At 42.2% G+C, this 22,440-nt stretch overlaps 1 protein-coding gene across 2 annotated transcripts in view; it reads right to left on the bottom strand.

Moving 5' to 3' along the window:
* LOC122563025 (tyrosine-protein phosphatase non-receptor type 22-like) overlaps positions 1-22,440 on the bottom strand; it is a 96,945-nt gene that overhangs the window by 19,340 nt on the left and 55,165 nt on the right. For both annotated transcript variants that reach the window (XM_043716337.1, XM_043716338.1), the window contains 4 exons: positions 20,164-20,256; positions 12,398-12,480; positions 6,602-7,446; positions 1,478-1,549 (listed from right to left, as the gene is read on the bottom strand). In XM_043716337.1, the coding sequence (XP_043572272.1) occupies positions 1,478-1,549; positions 6,602-7,446; positions 12,398-12,480; positions 20,164-20,256 (1,093 nt within the window). The remainder of the gene's footprint in view (positions 1-1,477; positions 1,550-6,601; positions 7,447-12,397; positions 12,481-20,163; positions 20,257-22,440) is intronic.

Below are 22,440 nucleotides of genomic sequence, written 5' to 3'. Positions count from 1 at the left end.
AGAGTTGTACAGCACAGAAACAGGCTCTACAGTCTACAGTCCAACTAGTCAATGCCGACCAGATATCCTAAATTAATCTAGTCCTATTTGTCAGCGTTTAGCCCATATCCCTCTAAACCCTTCCTATTCATATACCCATCCAGATCCCTTTTAAATATTGCTATTGTACCAGCCTCCATCACTTCCTCTGGCAGCTCATTCCATACACACACCATCCTCTGCATGAAACAGTTGTCCCGTAGGTCCCTTTTGAGTCTTTCCCCTGTCACCTTAAACCTACGCCCTCTAGTTTTGAACTCTCCTATTCTGGGGATTATGGGATGCTTTACTACATGTTCCAAAATCTTTCAAATTGTGCTATTTGTTAAAAAGTTTCATTTATTCTATTTTACCTTGGCTATTGTCCCTTTCTATGCCCCTCATGATTTTATAAAATTCTATAAGGTCACCCCTCACCTTCCAAGGGAAAATAGCCGCAGCCTCTTCAGCCTCTCTCCATAGCTCAAACAGTCCAACCCCAGCAACATCCTTGTAAATCTTTACTGAAGCCTTTCAAGTTTCACAACATCTTTCCTCTACCAGGATGACCAGAATTGCACAAAGCTTTTCAAAAACTATAGATGTGGTAGGGAAATGAACTTGCTCTGTAGTGTGATGGTGTTGAATAGGTGGAATATTGGATGCTTTATTGCGTATTTCAAAATCTTTCAAATTGTGTTATTTGTTAAAAAGCTTCATTTATTCTATTTTATCTTCACTTCTTTTGCAGAATAAATCTCTGTATAATTGCTAAAAGTACATTGCAGCATTGCGTGATTATGTTTTGATGTAAGTCCACTTTGCTAAATAAAATTTCATCTGGGATCTGATTTATCCCATAATGACATCAGCTGGGATCATTACAGTATCATAATGATAACCCTCAGATTGTGTCAACAAATGCTAATGGAAATTGCAAACCCTTTTTTTTCAATTGTGAAATATTTCAAAGTATAAATAGTCTTTATATGACTTGATAGAGGTGGATTGTCTGTGGAACTCTTAATGTTTTGCACACATTTATATCTACTCATGGTACTTCAGGTGTAACCTCAACAAAGCCCTGTCCAATTGCAGCAAGGCCTCTTTACTCTTGTCCTCCAATGCCCTTTGCAATAAAGGGTGACAAGCATTTTGCTTTCCAAATCACCTGCTATACCTGTGTACTAACATTCCCTGTTCTCATGGGGAGTACACCCCCCCCATTTCTCTCTCCAAGCATCAATATATATGAATTTCATGCCTTTTAAGAAATATTCTGCTTTTCTGTTGTGTTCTCCCCCCCCCCCCCAATTACCTGAATCACATGAATAAATCATTCTGGAACTTTCCAGCTCATGATCTGACCCCCCCCCCCCAATGATCTGGAAATTCCTCACAGTTGCTTCTGTTCTGAGTTGTAATGTGGGTCCTCTGGAGAGATCTGTGATCCACTTACCGGGGTTATCTGGGAGCATGTAGGATTCAGGGGTTCTTTCTGGCAGAGGAGGAGGAGTTTCTTCATCGGAATCTGGGAAACAAAAATGAAAGGGGAAGTCTAGTTTACTCAATACTTAATCAAAGTACATGGTTTGGAGAATTACTGCAAATCTCTGAAAAAGACACAGATTCTGTTCGATCATATCTAAGATTTTGTTTTGACCATTTGAACTCAGTGTAATGATGGGTCATGCTATTCTATCAGTTACTGTGGAACAGTTCAAACCTTGGGGCTGCCGTGTTGAGCATCACTGTTTGAGTCACAGTCAAGTGGCAGTGCCCAATTCAAGCCTGCACTCTTTAAGACAGAGATGAGGCTGAACTTCTTTTGTCGGAGAGGGCAATGAAATTGTGGAATTCTTTGTCAGACAGACCTGTTGAGGTGGATCATTAAATTTATTTAAGGCTGAGATAGACAGATTTTTAATCAAGAAGGGGGTCAGGATTATGGGAAAAGGCAGGAAAGTGGAAATGAAGATTAGCAGATCAGCCATAATCTCTCTGAATGGCAGAGCAGACTCGATGGACTGCTTCTGCTCTGATGGCATATGGTTTTATGAGAGTTGTGATTGATGTGGTTTTTACGTATTCATCCCTGGCCCTCTAAGGCCTTTGAGTAAGGATTGAAATTGGATTGTTATTTCTTACATTACACCAGGATTTTCACCAACTGCTTCAAGTCGCATTCTCAATTATTTAAGGGTTGATAAACCACGGTTATACAGTGATTTTACTCTGGCTAAAGGTGAGGAGACAGGATCTGAGGCTATTTCAACTAGAGTGAGAATCCAATCCCATAGTGACGCATCATTTTGAACCACATCCCAGACCTCATTAGTTAACCAGCCCCAGATGTCACAAAATACCCCTTAGCTTACAATGTACTAAGGTTGTGGAAGTTGCTATATCAATGCAGGTTCCTTTCATTCATTTCTCTCTGTCCAGTTCATGTGTGTAAAGGTGTAATCAGAATGGAAGATCAGAGAAAGGGTGTAGGTTTCCAGAGATGACAGAGGCACCAGTAAGTGGAACACATGAACAGTGTACAGCATTTACTCTGTTTGTTTCTTTCTCATTTATTCTTCAGATGGGAGAGTCAAGGCCAACATTTATTCCACATCTTCACTGCCACTGGTGGCATCACCTGCTGTCTTGAGCACACAGTTTCAGAACAAAGACTTGCCTTTCTATAGCACCTTTTGCAACCCCTACAATACTTTACAGCCAAGGATGTCGTTTCTGCAGGAAAAGTAGCAACTTTTTTTTTCTCTCATTTAATGATGAATGTCATTGGCTTGCCCAGCATTTATTGCCCGTCCCTAGTTACCCTTGAGAAGGTGTTGGCGAGCTGTCTTTTCGAATGGCTGTGGTTCATTTGGGGTAAGTAGACCCACAATGCTGTTAGAGAGTAAGTTCCAGGATTTTGACCAAGTGACACTGAAGGAAATTGTACGCAAGGAACTCGCACTGTGATAATATTCAGCTCTTTCATTGATGCAAGTTGCAGGATAAATAGTGGTGATGACATTGGGAAGAATGGTGACTCATAAGACCATAAGGCATAGGAGTGGAATTAAGGCCATTCGGCCCTTCGAGTCCACTCTGCCATTCAATCATGGCCGATGCGCATTTCAACTCCACTTACCCACACTCTCCCTGTAGCCCTTAATTCCTTATGAGATCAAGAATTTATCAATCTCTGCCTTGAAGACATTTAATGACCTGGCCTCCACTGTGCTCCATGGCAATGAATTCCAAGGCCCACCACTCTCTGGCTGAATAAATGTCTCCTCATTTCCGTTCTAAATTGACCCCTTCTAATTCTAAGGTTGTTCCCGTGGGTCCTAGTCTCCCCACCTAACGGAAACAACTTTCTTGAGTCCACCCTGTCTAAGCCATGCATTATTTTGTAAGTTTTTAGTAGATCTCTCTTCAACCTTCTAAACTCTAATGAATACCATCCCAGGATCCTCAGCCGTTCATCATATGTTAGACCTACCATTCCAGGGATCATCCGTGTGAATCTCCGCTGGACACACTCCAGTGCCAGTATGTTCTTCCTGAAGTGTGGGACCCAAAATTGGACACAATATTCTAAATGGAGTCTAACTAGAGCTTTAGAAAGGCTCAGAACCACATCGCTGCTTTTAGATTCTAACCCTCTTGAGATAAATGACAACATTACATTCACTTTCTTAATCACGGACTCAACTCGCAAGTCAACCTTTAGAGAATCCTGGACTAGCACTCCCAGATCCCTTTGTACTTTGGCTTATGAATTTTCTCACCAATTTAGAAAATAGTCCATACCTGTATTTTCCAAAAGTGCAAGACATTGCATTTGCTCACATTGAATTTCATCCGTCATTTCCTGGACCACTCTCCTAGACTGTCTAAATCTTTCTGCACCCTTCCCACCTCCTCTGTACTACCTGCCTGTCCACCTAACTTTGTATCTTTAGCAAACTTCACCGGAATGCTCCCAGTTCCTTCATCCAGATCATTAATAATATAAAGTGAGCAGCTGCGGCCCCAATACTGAACCCTACAAGACACCACATGTCATTCTGAAAAGAACCTTTTATCTCAACTCTCTGCCTTCTTTCAGACAGCCAAACCTCAATCCATGCCAGGTGCTCAGCTCGAACACCATGGGCCCTCAACCTACTTAGCAGCCTCTCGTGAGGCACCTTATTAAAGATCTTTTGGAAGTCTAGATAGCTAATATCCACTGGGTTTCCCTAGTCTAACCTACTTGTTACTTCTTCAAAGAATTCTAACAGATTTGTCAGGCACGACCTCCCCTTATTAAATGCATGTTGACTTGTTCTAATCCGACCCCGCACTTCCAAGAATTTAGAAATCTCATCCTTAACGATGGATTCTAGAATTTTACGAACAACCAAGGTTAGGCTATTTGGCCTATGACTTTCCATCTTTTGTCTTGACCCTTTCTTGAACAAAGGGGTTACAACAGCGATCTTCCAATCATCCGGGACTTTTAGCTTTTCTAGCACTTTCTCTTTTGTAATGGCTACCATACTCAACTCTGCCCTGACTCTCCTTAATTGTTGGGATATTACTTATGTCTTCCACTGTGAAGACTGACGCAAAGTACTTATTAAGTTCTTCAGCTCTTTCCTTATCTCCCACCACTAGCCTTCCTGCATCAATTTGGAGCAGCCCGATGTCTACTTTTGCCTCTTGTTTGTTTCTTATGTATTGAAATAAACTTTTACTATCATTACTGGCTAGCTTACCTTCATATTTGATCCTCTCCTTCCTTATTTCTCTCTTTGTTATCCTCTGTTTGTTTTTGTAGTCTTCCCAATCTTCTAATTTCCCAGTGCTCTTGGCCACTTTATAGGCTCTCTCTTTTCCTTTGATACATTTCCTGTCTTCCTTTGTCAGCCATGCGCCTCATCCCCCCCACACACAAACACAAACACACAAACAAACACACCGGATAGTCTTTGTTTTCTTTGGGACGAACCTGTGTACTGTGTCCTCAATTACACCCAGAAACTCCTGCCATTGTTGCTCTACTGTCTTCTCCTCTAGGCTCTGCTTCCAGTCAATTTTCATCAGTTCCTCTCTCCTGCCCTAGCAATTTCCTTTATTTAATGTAACACCATTACATCTGATTTTGCTTTTTCTCTTTCGAACTGCAGACTGAACTCTACAGTAGTATGATCGCTGCCTCCTAAGTGTTCCCTTACTTTAAAATCTTTTATAAAGTCTGGCTCATTATGTAGCAATAAGTCCAGAATAACCTGTTCCCTTGTGGGCTCTATCATAAGCTGTTACACAAAGCCATCCTGTAAGCATTCCACAAATTCCCTTTCTTTGGATCCACCAGCAACATTATTCACCGAGTCCACCGACATATTGAAGTCCCCCATGATCACAGTGACCTTGCTTTTCTGACGTGCCCTATCTATTTCCCAGTACTCAGATCCCTGGCACTGTGAGGCAGAGTGCTGAGTTCGATTCCACCCTCGAGCAACTGTCTCTGTGGAGTTTGCACGTTTTCCCTGTGTCTACATGAGTTTCCTCTGGGTGCCCTGGTTTCTTCCCACAGTCCAAATGTGTGCAGGTTAGGGTGGATTGGCCATGCTAAATTGTCCGGTGTCCAGGGATATGCAGGCTAGATGGATTAGCCATGGGAAATGTGAGTTTATTGGGTTGGGTGGTGTTGGGATGGGGGACGGGGAGCTGGGTCTGTCTGGGATGCTCTTCAGAGGTTGGTGCACGCTCGATGGGCTGAATTGCCTCTTTCCACACTATAGGGATTCTACGAACTCCCTTGCTCTTTTGGGATGGGGGACGGGGAGCTGGGTCTGTCTGGGATGCTCTTCAGAGGTTGGTGCACGCTCGATGGGCTGAATTGCCTCTTTGAGGAGAAAGTGAGGTCTGCAGATGCTGGAGATCAGAGATGGAAATGTGTGGCTGGAAAAGCGCAGCAGGTCAGGCAGCATCTAGGGAACAGGAGAATCGACGTTTCGGGCATTAGCCCTTCTTCAGGGAAACACTTAGGAGACAGCGATCATACTACTGTAGAGTTCAGTCTGCAGTTCGAAAGAGAAAAAGCAAAATCAGATGTAATTGCCTCTTTCCACACTATAGGGATTCTACGAACTCCCTTGCTCTTCAACAGTGGAGTGAGATTTTTCTTTCCCATACCCTGGAGAGAGCAAAGAGGATCTTGGTTTGATATCTCATTCCAACATGGCACCTCTGATAATGCAGCACACCCTCAGCACTGCACTGGGTTTGTAGCCTGGATTATGTGTTCACATCTCATCACCCACATATCTTGGATTCAGAAACAAGAATGTGTGTAACCTATAGATATCAGCTGTGTGACCTGGGTGGTGGCGGTCCTCCCCCAGTACTCTAGTGATATAAACGATTGGTTTTCTAAGTCTGTTTCAAGAGGATAGGTAAGAGTCAATTACATTAGGCTTGAGGAGGCAGGAATAGCAGGTCCTTAAGGACATAGGTTAACCTGTTATTGCTTTTAGATAGTCAAACAGCTTTACATTTAATGATTTTTGTTTGTAGAGTTGGGATTCCTACTTACGATTTTCCTTTACTCCAACGGCAGTGTGATGATCTTCTTCCTCTGGTGGCTGGGTCAGAGCAGATTCCATGTATCCCGGGAATAACGGCAGCTCACTGTAATCGTTCTCGGATCGACTCTGGATTGGGTTCAGATTATCGAGATAATGGCAGGGGGATTCCAAGTACGAGAGGCGATTCTCCTGGAGCTGAGCCGAGTTGGGAGGTGAGAAATAAGGATCTTCGGTGAAATAAGTGGACTCGAAGTGGGCAGGGGAAGTGAAATGCATGGAATATTGTTCCTCTGGGTCTTCAAGAATGTTGGGGTTCTCTTCCTGAGTGGATTCCCAATGACAGGAGTTCCAGGTCTTTCCTGTTTGTGGTAAACTGTTTGACCTGGATGAGGAAGAGCCACTGGATGAGACATTCAATAGATCTTCCAAAGAAAAGAAGTTGTACTGCTTAACTTTAAGTGATTCCATGGGGTGTTCAATATCCTGGCTCATGGTGGAAAAGGGGTTTGACTTTACTCTGGTCAAACATGTCTTGCTGGGAAACTCTTTTGTCTCCTGTGTCAATCTTGCTGAGTCCTGGGACAGTTCTCCCCATAATGTCCCAACATTGTCCAAACTCAGCTGCCTTTCGGGCCTTATCTCTGGAGAACATCTTGTGATACAAGGGGTCTTGTCCTCGAGTAACTGAGAGACTTTGCCACAATTACTGGGGCTGCTGTTCAAATCTGTGATTAATCCACAAGCCTGGTCACGGCCAAGGAAGCATAAATCCAACTGATTGTGTTGTTCTGAGGATTGTAAATCAGTGGTCTCTTGTGCCATGAATCGCAAACTCCTTTCCTCTTTTGGTGAACTGTAATGGTAAGAATGCGCAATTGAGAAAAGTTGTATACAACTTTTAGTCAGCTGTGAAAAACATTTCAGTTGTGTTATTATTAAATACTTTTCCTCATTGAATTATTGTCCAATAACTGCCTTCAAAATAACATGGTGGTTAAAGTTGCTGTTCATATTTATGTGCAAATATCACAGCAACTTCAAGAAGAGTGAAGAAATATAGAAATCCAGAAATTGACCCTGTTGCACTGATAGATTCACAGAAAAGGCATCTTATTGACTTCCTCACCAGAAATGTACTGACCATGTGAAGTTGCTGTATTTGCAGCCGCCCAGGTAATCCTGCCACAGAACATACAGTTATATCAAGTCAGCATAACCTTTTAACAATGTGGAAAGTGTTAATAATTGAAAGTCAGCCTCTCTGGCATTGCAAGTTAACTATGATATGTGTGTAGTTTCACCTTCAGGTTTTAGTTATTCAAGAACCTTAAAAAGTAATAAAAAAGTAAAAACGTTTTAAATTAATAAAATACAATTGCCTTTCTATTCTGTTTTTCTCTTGTCGCCTTTATCTATCCAGTCTTTCATACACTCAGTTCCTACACCAGATTTGACACTGAACTTACCAACTGGAGTGAACAGAGCTGCGCTATTCAGTTAGAGTCCTGCAACCTGATGGCCAACGAAGTGTGCTTGTCTTGATGAGGCTACTGCATTGTTTCTCTCCCACCTGTAATAACTTTCCCTAGAAATTATTCCCAACATTAAATGGGTATGTGGGAGATTCACGAGGGGGGCAGATATTGTTCATTAGTTGTCAGCACAATCTTTGTCCTTTCATGATCTTCTCAAATATGATGTGGAGGTGCCAGTGTTGGAATGGGGTGGACAAGGTAGGAAAGTCACGTGACACCAGTCACTGCATCTGACCTTTTGGACTGTAACCTGGTGTCATGTGACTTGTAACCTTCTCAAATATGGATTATGAAATGAGTTGCAATTGAAAAGAGTCTGTAGAGTTATAGAATCATACAGCATGGAAACAGGCCCTTTGGTCCAACTTGTCCATGCTCCCAAACTAAACTAGTCCCATTTGCCTGCATTTGGCCCATATTCCTCCAAGTTGAAAAGTCTTGCACTGAAAAAGTGCAGCAGGTCAGGCAGCATCCGAGCAGCAGGAGAATCAATGTTTCAGGCATAAGGCCTTCATCTTCTCATTCCTGATGAAGGGCTTATGCCCAAACCATCGATTCTCCTGGTCCTCAGATGCTGCCTGACCTGCTACCTGAACCCTCAGGTCTCTCTTCTACAACACAACTCAAGACCCTACCATTAATTGTATAAGTCCTGCCCTAGTTTGTTTTACCAAAATGCAATACCTCGCATTTATCCAAATTAAACAGCGTGGTGGCTCAGTGGTTAGCACTGCTGCCTCACAGGGATCCAGGTTCAATTCCTGGCTCGGGTGACTGTCTGTGTGGAGTTTGCACATTCTTCCTGTGTCTGCATGAGTTTCCTCCGGGTGCTCAGATCTCCTCCCACAGTCCTAAGATGTGCAGGTTAGGTGAACTGGACATGCTAAATTGCCGATAGTGTTCAGAGATGTGTAGGTTAGATGCATTAGTCGGGGGAAATGTAGAGTAATAGGGTAGGGGAATGGGTCTGGGTGGAATACTCTTCAGAGGGTCAGTGTGGACCTGTTGGGCCAAATGGCCTGTTTCCACACTGTAGGGATTCTATGATTCTAAACTCCATCTGTCGCTCCTCAGCTCATCGACCCAATTAATCAAGATCTCTTTGTCATCTTCGATAACTTACTTCACTGTCCATTATACAACCAATCTTGTTATCATTTGCAAATTTACTCACAATGCCTCCTATATTCTCATCCAAATCATAGCCATGGCAACCATCAGGAATTTCACACTTCCTCACCTTCCCAGGAGATTGCTATCTCTCATGTATCAGTGAGTGCACCAAATCTCACATTCACATTCAGGTAAGAGATTCCTCATTGATGGAATTGTATAGTACAGAAAGCGACCTTTCTATCTATCAAGTCTTTTCCAACAGTTTGAAAGAGCTATCCAATTATTCTTGTGCCCCAGTCCCTCCCAGACCCATTCTCCCCCTTCACCCTGATATGTTTTTCTCTAAGCTCATTACCAGTCACCACTCTAACTCCTGGAGACTCCAGTGCATTTATGGAGGTTTGTCCATTCTAGTGTGGCCAATATTAATATTGTCTTCAAACAAATTGATTACCAACCTGGAGGAACAGGAACTCATCCAGGAACCCAGAGAACAGACCCTAGGAATCTGCTCCACCCTGCCTGAGCTATATCTCAGATCTATTGACTTGTCTTGGCTCCATTTCCTTTCACCTCTCAAAAAAATCGATCACTCTCAGTCTAGAATGCTCAAGTTGAACCACAGAACGTGACATTCCTTTTCGTGAGGATGGAGATCTGCCGTTTGTCAGAAGTGGCTCTTCACAATGTCCCTCCTGAATGGACAAGCCCCGGATCTGAACTCACCCATCACCATATTCAACACTTCCATTAGATTGCCTCTGAATCCTCTGAACACAAGTGAATAAATGTCATCATAATTATTCCGCACTGCCACCCTCCAGTGCATTACATCATTCCTCATGTGCAGTATCTAAAACTGTTAGCAGGGCTTGAGATGGCATTTAATCACCACTTCATACTCCCATTAGATGCAACATTACATTTGCAGTTGTGACTATTGTTTTCACCTCTGCACATCCAGCTCAAGATTAGCTCCCATTACCACTTAGCTTCATTTGAAAGCTCAAAGAAAATCGACAAATAAAACTTTTCATTTAAAATACCAAATGCTTCCAGTTAATACATTTCTATTTGATAAGAACTGGTATATCCAGTCAAAAGGTGACACTATTTCATGATTCAAAACTAATAGCTTGAGAAATTGTGAGAATAGATTGTGGGATTGATATTGTTCTGAGTACTATTTTCAGAGTGTGATTCACAGATGCCTCTGAGCCAGAGGTGGTATACAGTATATGCTGCAATGTGAGCACATTGCAAAAACAAAAATCACCAAAGGCATAAAACATAGCGACAGAATAAACAGACGGGAAATGATGTCTGCCAATTTAATCAGGAACCAGCTCAACTGAATTATTAACCAGTCACTAAGCTCTACATTGCCCCATCAAACACTCTCAGGATGGAATAACACCGAGCATAGGTGAACTGGCCAATGCTAAATTACCCATAGTGTTTAAGGATATGTAGGTTACACTTCTACACTGTCCCCATCATACACTTCCTAGATAGGGACAGCACAGGGCAAGAAAGAGTGTAAAGCTTCCTTTACTCTTTTAAATGGAAAGTAATACCTTCTGTATGTTTTTATACTGAAAGTAATGTTCCCCCAACATTGTTCCCACCAACACTCTCAGGACAGGGTTAGATACAGAAAAAAAAATCCATTCTACATTGTCGCTGTCAAACACTCCCAGGACATTTACAGCACGGGTTTAGCTAAAGAGTGAAGCTCCCTCTATTCTTTTAAACTGAAAGTAAAGCTCCCTCTGCACTGTCCCCATCAACATTCTCAGGGTAGGGACAGCATGCGGTTAGATACAGAAAACATTTCCTCCACACTGCCTCCATCAAACACTCCTAGGCCAGGGACAGCATGCGGTTACATACAGAGTAAAGCTTCCTCTACATTGTCCCCCATCAAACAATCCCAGGACAGGAACAGCATGTGGTTAGATACGGAGAAAACTCTCCCTGCACTGGACCCTTCAAATTCTCCCAGGGCATGGACAGCACAAAGTGAGTTGAACATTTCTGAGGCCCAACCCTGATTGATTGCACAGTTATATTCTCAGCCTATTCAGTTATTGCTCTGAATCGCAAACATGTCCTCAAGATGTGGAGCCACATTGAACATTATGTTTTAGAGAGTCCCATTATTCATTAAATTTTGTGTCTGTAACAGTGAAGCCATTCAATTCAGATTCAGAGTGTGAATACTCAGGGTGCTGGTTTGAGACTGTTAGGTGGGGAAGAGTGGAGTTGGGGTTAGCATATTGGCAGGTATCACTATAGGATGGACATTATTCCATCACATTCTTTATGATAATACTTTAGTTTGTTTTTCAAAGAAATTAGCTGCTGTTTGATTAATTGCTGATTCCCTGTGTAAAAACCACAAGACTGCCTTATGTTCTTCTATTGATAAGTCAAGTCAGCCTTATGGGGAACTGACTGAGAGCTTTGTTCAATGGTGGTTCAGGAGCAACGCAAAGTCCCTGCCACATTGTTGGCTGACTAGGTTAAATCCAGTTGATCAGTGGGGAGGGGAATTGTGCATTCAGTGCAGTAACAAAGTTAAAGAGACATTGATGTCTGATCCTATTATGGACAGATATGATGAAAACCTAAGATAATCCATTTCCATCAGTTTATCACTAATCAACCCCCATGACTAGTTCCTATCTTTCTTCCATAATCCTAACTTATTGGCTTCCACTGCCTCTTTATTCATCAAATTCTGCAACTAGTTACTGATTTAGTTCCGTTGTTCGATTCAACAGCTTGCATTGACTTAGTGTCTTTAATGTGCTAATAGGTATCAAGCTATTTCAGAGGAACATAATCAGATTAAATTTAACACTGAGCCACATAAACAGATATTAGAATTGGTGATCAAAAGCTTGGTCAGGGAGATGGGTATTAAATGAGTGAGAAGAACAGAGCTCCAGACCAAAACTGAAGGCATTAGGTAGAATGATGGAAGCTACTGAAGGACAAGAAACCAGAATTGGGGTGAGATGGGGGGGGGGGGGGGCATTGGTGCAGAATTCATGGAGGTTGATAGAACTGGAAGAGGTTACACAGTGATAAGGAGATACAGACACAGCAAGGTTATTTACATGCATTACTAGCCTCCATATGTGTTACCTGTAACGTGATGAGTTTGTTGAAAGAGAAATAGATTTTGGTGGCCGCTGAGGTCTCTCTAATTCCACAGAGGGCTCAATAATCTGTAGGACAAATGTAAAAGCAAAATGTCAGTCAACGTGTCCTCAACATCATTGAACATCAGATTGGATTTACCAAAACTCAAAGGAGAGTGAATTGGTTCACATCAGCCAAGGGAAACAGGCTGGGAGTGAATCAGCAACTAACTTACACTGACTTATTTCACATAGGCTTGAAAAATTTTGGCAACAATTTCAAGCCAAGTTAAAGTGGAAAAGACCTTGGGTTTCCAAAAAGAAAAGGTGAGAGCTTAAACACAATTTTTCTGTGAAATTCTGAAGTAGTTTCAGGTACCATGAAAGACCAGCCCCTGACTAACAAGAAACTTGTTTAGTTATTGTAAGCCAAACTCGGCCACAGGACATTCTGAAACAATTGCAGAATGATCACACTAAGAGTGAAAATGCGGATTATTTAATACTTTACAACGAAAACTTACTAGTATAGTCGGCCTGGACTGGTTGGACTGAAACATTTGTTTCTGTGCTATGTTACTCTATGACACTACAAAAACACTCACAACATGTGACAGACAATCACCAGGAGGCAGAAGCAGCCTAAGGTCCCTCACTGTAACAACTTGAATAATGGAATCAGACACAAGATTGAAGGGTGAAGATAAGAGAGAATTTTTTTAGATTCCTAGGAAAGAGTAGAAAGCATTTTTCAGAAGATGACAAGTGATGGGGAGGAATAGCACAGGTTGAGAAACATCAATGATTAATATTCTGTTCCTGGTCTTGGTGCATGAGAACAAACAAGGACAATTTAAAAATAAAAACATGTACATATACATGCACACAATACACGTACAGACTACCCTGCACCCATATAATTAGTATACATAGTTTGACCTGCCTGTATGCTCCGCCAATAGTCAAAACCAAGTTGCATTTGGTCAGTATCTTCCTGTAAATAATGTCATTTTCAGTTTTAGACTCTAAGTGACTTCCTGAATGAAACCACACACTCAGCACCTCAGTGCTCCCAACCTCAGTAACAGGCTGCTCTAAAACCAAACCGCTCAAATCATCACCAACATTATACATTTAAAGAGAAGGCAGGTCAAACCTGTGCAGACTCTGTGGGTTCTACATAACTGAAACTAAACTGGGTGCCATCAACAGCTGCTGGATCTTGGAACCTTCAACCCCTTGAACAGATACTTTGGGTTTGCTTAAAGAAATGATCCTTTTCACATTTTTCGTTATTTATTCATGGGATGTAGGCATCACTGGCTAAATCAGCATTTATTGCCCATCCCTAATTGAGTCGAACACTTCTCTTATGGGTCAGACCATGAAAAGCTGGCAGATTTCCTTCCTGAAAGGAGTTAGTGAACCAGACGGACTTTTTTATATCAACTGACAGTTTATACATGGTCACCATTAGGCTAACTTCTTTTCAAATGATTTCACTTGTATTCAAATTTCACCATCTGCTAGAACAGTAGCCTAATGTCTGGATTACTAGATAAGTGACGTTATCACTGTTCCACCACTTCCCCTCGTAAGTAATTGTAAACATTCTTGCTTTCAACCCATTTATTCTGACTGCTTCTCCATAATACCGGAATGCTTCCAGCCTGTGCAGCAAAGTCTTCCACAGAATCCCCAACTCCCCAACACTATTTTGAATTTTCAAATTTCTAAACACCAATAACGCCAGCATCAAACTTTTATTTATTTTTCACTGAAACAAGCCAAAATACTGTGGGTGCTGGAAATCTGCAAAGAAAAAAACCCTCTTTTAAACCTCAACAAATTTAGCAGCATCTGTGGAGACAGAAAAACTGAGTTAATGTTACAAGTTCAATGACGTTTCCTCAGAAGACATTTTCAAAAAAGAATTAACCTATTATTCCTAATCAACCTGTTCAGAGATGTTATTACGCTCCTCTGGAGCAGGTGGGACTTGAACCCAGGTTCAGGAGGAGAGCCCTCAGAAGACTTTTTTCTGGTTTCAAAGAAAGGTCATATCAGACCAGAAGCAGTAACTCTGTTTCTCTCTTCTCAGATGCTGCAAACCTGCTGAGATTCACCAAAAAGTTAACTTTTAGCTTTTTTTCCTGGGATGTGGTCAACATTGACAAGACCAGCATACGCTGCCCATCTGTAATTTACTTTCTTGAAGGGTCCATTACCTAGTCCAGCTTGGATAATGCACCAAGAGACAGTCTCCTGACCTGGAAAACAGTTACAGAAGGGAACAAACAGTGTGTGAAGGAAGTAAAAATGATTCAGAGAAAAGAAAGAGAGGGGGACGAAAAGTGAACAAGGAAAAGACAAGAGAGAAAGTAAGCAAGAGAAAATAAAAGAAATGAAAGCAGAAGGATGCAGAGAAAACAGAAACAAAGTGACAAGGAAAGAGAAAGAAGCAGAAAAAGGGAAGGGAAGAGAAATAAGGAGACATAGGAAAAGAAGAGAGGGAGAAAGTGAGTGAAATGGATTCAAACTGGATATCAATAGGAAGGGAGTTTGGTGTGTTTCGCAGGAAGAGCGATGGTTCCAGCCTCAGGGATCCTCTGTGATGGTGAAAAGTGAACCCATGTGGCAGCAGGTATGAACATCATTCCAGGCTGGATCCTTATCATTGCTCAGCTGGAGTCCCAGCCTCCCCCTAACACAATGAGTCTAGGTGCACACAGGAAGAAGCAGGCTTAGTCAACCATGTGCTCCTTATTAGGGCTAACAGTGCAGTAAAGAAATGAACAGCAGAACACAAATGACCAAAACAAAACTTGGTGCAAAGATACAGTGTCTGGAACATGGTATTGTGGCTCCTGCACATTTAGTCACTGGTGTATATGGGTTTTAGAGAATACAGCATTCAGGGTGCAGACGTTTTGGAATGGAGGAGGTTTGGGGTACAGGGATATAGAGGTTTTGGGATGCATTGGTGAAGGGCTTTTATGCCATAGTACAGTGTTTGTGGTATAAGGGCTTCAGAGTAGAGTGTAGGCATTTTGGGGCATAGGAGTGTACAATATTATGGCTTCAGGGTACAATGGGATAGTAATACTGCGTACACTCTGCTCTAGAGTCTCCAATTTTGATTGAATGCATTTCTGGCAGCTTCATCTTGTGACCAGTCACCATCACCCTTTCCCCACACTCTTGTCATTGGCTAGTTTCATCATGCCCCAATTTCACCATCAACTGGGGGACAAATAGACCTTTGGATAATTTTGGTTTTCTGTCCTGCTTGTCTCCAACATCCGCTTTTTTGAAATGTCTTTCTGCTTTTGTAACCCCATTGAATGTTGCAACCAAATTATTAATCTTTAAACAAGTCAGAAATCTGAACTTTTGTCGAAAGGTGGGAATCTATCTCTGTAGTTGCAAATTGTGCACCTTTGGAAAGTGCTAGAAGACTTGGAAGAGAATCTAACAGACTGTTTAATTATTATTTTGAATGTAATTTAATGTTTTATTTTGGTTTTTATTCTGACTCATTTAATTCCTGAAGTCAATCCTGGAAAGTTCCTAACCCAACCATTCTCTACATCTGAGAGGCGGAGCTAATTTGACCACATTGATTTCCTGTCCCCACCCCACCACAACCACCATCCTGACAATCCCATTACTGGCCCCATAGAGAAGCTTCACAGCAGAAAATGCTTCGCTCGCAGATTTCAACAGGAGTGGCACCTCATGTCATTTTTACTCAAATGCAGAAGTCCTGCTTTTGAGGATAAGGCTGTTTCTCCAGTGGAACTGTTTGTTTGCGCGCCATCTGTTTTACCACATCCGGTATGCGAGTGCAAGCCTCCCAAACACTACAAACTCATATTGTGCAGAAACCACAGCTCCCTGCACTGTTCCATAGCAGCTCACTCAAAGAGGAAGTTGACAAATAAAAGATGTTGTGAATATAAGCGCATTGGCACAGTGCCAATGCTATGCTTGGTGATGATGACCATGATCACTATTATTGCTTGTTGTAAAAATTCATCTGGTCCACTAAATTCCTTTGGGGAAAGGAATCTGCCATATTTACTTGGTCTGGCCTACATTAGACTCCAATGTAGTTGACTGTTAACTATCATCTGAAATGGCCCAATAACCCACACAGTTCAAGGGAAATTCAGGATGGGTAACAAAGCCCCGCCTTGCCAGTGATGCTCTCATCCCATGAGAGGACAAGAAAAATGTTTTTTTTCCCAACCAAATGTTTGTTTTAATCCCTTTTTTTGGCAGAGTTCATGGCAACAAACTAATATGATTGTTGACTGGAAGCAATAAGTTTAATGAAATATTTGGTAGAGGTGTTATTAGTGCATCTTCTGCAAGTTGGAGGAAAGGTTATCAGAAGGCACAGGTTGAAATTAATTCGCAAAAGACTGAGAAATGGCAATGGGGAGAACTTTGTTCCACAGCTTGTTATTGTGATCTGGCTTGCACTGCCTGAAAAAGTTGCAGTGCTATGGGTTAAAAGTAGGGGAAATGGGACTAATTAGACTCAAAAGAGCTGGCAAAGGCATGATGTGTTGCAAGTTCTCTGGTTCTGAGAAGGCTATCAACACAACATGACTAACTGTGCTCCTAAATAATGACACAAATTCAAACTGGGGAAAACAACTGAGAACAGGAACTACTTTTCATTTTCTTTTCATTCATTAGATGAGGTCATCACTGGCCAGGCCAACATTTATTGCCCATCCCTAATTGCCCCAACAAATCTTTCCCCTCTCACCTTAAACCTATGCCCTCCAGTTTTGGACTCCTCCAGCTTAGGGAAAATACCTTATTTAGTCACCCTATCCATGCCTCTCATCATTTTATAAACCTCTATAAGGTCACCCCTCAGCCTTCAACGCTCCAGGGAAAGTAGCCCTAGCCTATTCAGCCTCTCCCTATAGCTCATACCCTCCAACCCTGGCAACATCCTTGTAAATCTTTTCTGAACCCTTACAAGTTTCACAACATCTTTCTGATAGGAAGGAGACCAGAATTGTGCACAGTATTCCAAAAGTGGCCTAACCAAAGTCCTGTACAGCCGCAACATGACCTCCCAACTCCTGTACTCAATACTCTGACCAATAAAGGAAAGCATACCAAACACCTTCTTCACTATCCTATCAACCTGCAATTCTACTTTCAGGGAGCTATGAACCTGCACTCCAAGGTCTCTTTGTTCAGCAACACTCCCCAGGACCTTACCATTAAGTGTATAAGTCCTGCTCTGATTTGCTTTTCCAAATTGTAGCACCTCAAATTCATCTAAATTAAACTCCATCTGCCACTCCTCGGCCCATTGGCCCATCTGATCAAGATCCCGTTGTACTCTGAGGTAACCTTTTTCACTGTCCACTTCTTCTTCAGACAAAGTATTAATGAGGCATTTTAAATCTATTTTTGGTTAAATGTAGCCAATAGGCTAGATTTTCAAAAGCCTTATTATGTTTCTTGGCTAAGTGCTCAGTCAACCAATGAACTGCTGAAACACCTAAGTCTCTATTTGATTAGTAGCTATGGATGAGTGATCTCTACCAATTTCACCTTGTCTGTTCTTGGAGGAGTAAGTAGTTACAAGTGCCTTGTTGTTTTAGGTTTTGAAACTTTAAAGTGTCTGCATGAATAACAGTTTTAATGCCCTTTAATATAAAGGCATTCATTTTTTAATGTAGTGAAAAGCTAGGAATTAAATTGCTAGTCTTTTTTGCAAAGCCAACAGTCGTGTGTGTGTGTGTGAGTGAGAGAGAGAGAGAGAGAGAGAGAGAGTGTTCATGGATAGTAAAAAAGAATCTTATTTTGACAGTGAGTCATGAGGGTTATTTGAGGAGGTGATGTTTGGGGTGGTCATACTTTGGCATGGGAGGGGCATTTACCTTTCAAAGGGGTCCCTCATGCAGACCATGAAGAATGCTTTCCTTTATTGGTCAGAGTATTGAGTACAAGAGTTGGGATGTCATGTTGCGGCTGTACAGGACATTGGTTAGGCCAATGTTGGAATATTGCGTGCAATTCTGGTCTCCTTCCTATTGGAAAGATGTTGTGAAACTTGAAAGGGTTCAGAAAAGATTTATAAGGATGGTGCCAGGGTTGGAGAATTTGAGGTATAGGGAGAGGCTGAACAAGCTGGGGCTGTTTTCCCTGGAGCGTCGGAGGCTGAGGGGTGACCTTATAGAGGTTTACAAAATTATGAGGGGCATGGATAGGGTAAATAGACAAAGTCTTTTCAGAGTCCAGAACTAGAGGGCATAGGTTTATGGTGAAAGGGGGAAGATATAAAAGGGACATAAGGGACAACTTTTTCACTCAGGGGTGGTACGTGTATGGAATAAGCTGCCAGAGGAAGTGGTGGAGGCTGGTACAATTGCGACATTTAAGAGGCATTTGGATGGGTATATGAACAGGAAGGGTTTGGAGGGATATGGGCCGGGTGCTGGCAGGTAGGACTAGATTGGGTTGGGATATCTGGTCAGCATGGATGGGTTGGACCGAAGGGTCTATTTCCATGCTGTACATCTCTATGACTCTAATCACAACCATTTGAAAACATGGTCCGACTCCAAGATGAAATGGAAGACAAGGTCATGCTGTATGGAACTAGTCTGGTTGGAAAGGCTGGGTACATACTCACAACCTGAATCCACCTGCTCCCTTAAGAAGTAATCCCGAAAATTAGAAGCACCAGGAATCCTGAAATTGAGACCAATCCTTCATTTCTAAAGGGGTCCCAAATCATAACAGTTCAGAAAAAACCTAGCTGCAAGTTAACTCTGTCCCTTTTCACTGATGCTGCCAAACCAGCTAAGATTGAATCTCATCAACCTGGAAAGATTGAGTAGATTGTCCCGGCAAATGTACAGAGATTAAACTGGCTGAAAGGGAAACATGACTTAAAATTGGATCAGAAAATTGCACCTGAAACATGGGATTAGTTGCTTTGTCAATGTGAAATGCTAAAAGTCAGAAACTCTACTTCCAAAGTAGTCTTCAGAGAATGGGATCTGAAAAATGCAAATGCCTAGTGAGGACCCTAATGCATTAAGTATTCTGTCTAAAAATACATGGGACAAAAAATTTCAAAATCACTAAATAAGTGAACTTATATCTGATGTTCGCTACATCTGAGGCATTAGATAAAGCTCTGGCCACAGCATCTTAAAATATGTCTTGGATAGAGTAGCCATAGTCTTATCAGGCCACAGCATCACACTGTCATTGAGAAAGAGAGGTAGAGAGAGAGAGAGAGAACGAACTAACTTGTGGTGGTATAATCTGAGGTTCATCATAATATACCTCAGGTGAAGGGGAGAGGTTGAGAAGGAGGGTCCTTCATGGTAAACTCAGCCAATGTGAGAACTGATCCCATGCTGTTAGCATAATTCTGCAAATGAACCTCCTGCAGAGTTGAGGACAGCTAGGGGCAGTGAAGATTCACATGCAGAAACTGGGAATGGGAGATACAGTTTTCACTCCTTCTAGCAAGGGTGTGTGTGTGTCTGTGCATGTGGGTAACTATGTGTATGTGTGTGTGCGTGTGCGTGTGTGAGTGAGTCTCTGTGTGGGTCAGTCTCTGTGAGTGAGTGTATGTTTAGAGGAGGAGGTTTGTTGTAGGAACCTACCAGACCTTTTCAAATGGTTCTGAGACTAGATAAAGGCTAAGTGATGATTTCAAAGTGGGGGCAGCTGAAGACAGCTGAGACAACAAAGCACAGAACAAGGACAAAAACTCACCTCATCTTCACAGAAGGTCGCGTTGGTGTTGAGGAATTCTAGCTGCTTCTCAAATAGAACACTGATTGCACTGTAGACCAGCTCATACTGTTCCTGTAATAAAGAAACATGATAAACTGTCACCAATTGGACATTTCCTGTCAAACCACCGTCTGAACAGTTAAAAAATGACAAATACAGTGAAAATGATGCACCATCCCCAACTAACTAACTGAAGGATAGTAGCAAATGGTTAGAAAATATATGCAATACTCCAAAGGTCAGAACATTGGACAAATTCTAGAAACCAGCAAAGAAAGAAAGAATAAGTTAGAGAATGAGAGAAAGCTAGCTAGAAATATAAAAATAGACAGTAAAATTTTCTACAAGGATATAAAAACCAAAAGAGTAGCTAAAGTGATCAGTGTTCCTGAGAGGATGAGACTGGGATTAATGGGAAATAAGGAAATGACAGAAGCATTGAACGGTCTTAATTTTTAACAGTGTCTTCACTGTAGCAGACACAAAAGTCATCCCAAAAACATTAGAAAATCAAAACAGAATAGTTGAAGAGGAGATTAAAACAATCATAATCTCTAGAGAAAGAGTCCTGGGAAAACTATTGGATCTAAAGAGTGACAAGTCTCCTGGAGCTGGTGATCTGCACCATAGGGTCTTGAAAGAAGTAGCTACAATGGTTGTAACCTTCCAAAATTCCCTGGATTGCTCAAAGGCCTCAGTAGATTGGAAACTGCAAATATAATCCTTAACTGAGGAAGAATGTTGCTCTGGAGGCAATGCAGTGAAGATTTACCAAACTGATTCCGGGGATGTCAGGACAGACATATGAGGAGAGATTGAATTGGTTACAATTATCTTCATTGGAATTTAGAAGAAACTTATCAGTTTCTGACAGGACCAGACAGGGTTAACACAGGAAAGTTGTTCCTGATGACTGGGCAGTCAAGCATGAGGACTCATAATTTAAGGATAAGGGGGTAAATGTTTAGGACTGCGATGAGGAGATATTTCTTCACTCAGAGTGGTGAGTGTGTGGAAATCATTACCACAGCAAGTGGTTGAGGCCAAAATATAATGTGTTTTCAAGAAGGAGGCAGATATAATTCTTGTGGACTAAAGAGGGAGGATGAGATTAGAGAATCTTAGAATCCCTACAGTGTGGAAGTAGGTCATTCGGTGCACTGAGTCCACACTGACCCTCCAAAGAGCATCCCACATAGACCCAAACCTCCTACCCAATCCTTGTAACCCTGTATTTCCCATGGCTAATCCACCGAACCTGAACACTACAGATAATTTAGCATGGGCAATTCACTCAACCTGCACATCTTTGGATTGAGGGAGGAAACTAAAGCATCCAGAGTAAATCCACACAGACACGGGGAGAATGGGCAAACTCCACACAGACAGTCACCCAAGGCTACAACTGAATCTGGGATCTCGAGTGCTGTGAGACAGCAGTGCTAACCACTGAGCCACCATGCCACCAAGGATTAGGATACTGAACTCGGCAATGTCATATTAAATGGAGCAGCAGGGTGGAGGGTTTGAACAGCCTACTCCTGTACTTATCTTCTGTGTTTCAATTATCAGGAATTCTGTGTATGTGGATGTACATGGATTTGAAAGTTCAGATGAGGTTCCCTTTGCTGATTCCTGCAATGAAGGGGTTATTTAGTGAGGAATGGTTAAACAGTTTGGGCCTATACTCACGGGAGGTCAGATCAATGGGGGGGGGGGCGGCACGGTGGCTCAGTGGTTAGCATTGCTGCCTCACAGCGCCAGAGACCCGGGTTCAATTCCCGCCTCAGGCAACTGACTGTGTGGAGTTTGCCCATTCTCACCGTGTCTGCGAGGGTTTCCTCCGGGTGCTCCGGTTTCCTCCCACAGTCCAAAAATGTGCAGGTTAGGTGAATTGGCCGTGCTAAATTGCCCGTAGTGTTAGGTGCAGGGGTAAATGTAGGGGAATGGGTCTGGGTGGGTTGCCTTTTGGAGGGTCGGTGTGGACTTGTTGGGCCAAAGGGCCTGTTTCCATATTGTAAGTAATCTAATCTAAATGAGAAGAGAAATTATTGAGACATGTAAGTTTCTGGGGAATTTGACAGCATCGATGCTAGGGGGTATTTCCTCTGGGAGAAAGTGAGGTCTGCAGATGCTGGAGATCAAAGTTGAAACTTTATTGCTGGAACAGCACAGCAGGTCAGGCAGCATCCAGGGAACAAGAGATTCGACGTTTCGGGCACAGGCCCTTCTTCAGAGAGTGTTCAGAGAGTGTTC

Source organism: Chiloscyllium plagiosum, chromosome 26 (genome assembly GCF_004010195.1).
Source record: "Chiloscyllium plagiosum isolate BGI_BamShark_2017 chromosome 26, ASM401019v2, whole genome shotgun sequence".
In the NCBI taxonomy this organism is placed as follows: Eukaryota; Metazoa; Chordata; class Chondrichthyes; order Orectolobiformes; family Hemiscylliidae; genus Chiloscyllium; species Chiloscyllium plagiosum.
The sequence above is the reverse complement of the archived record's forward strand: the minus strand, read 5'-3'. Positions and strand labels throughout refer to the sequence as shown.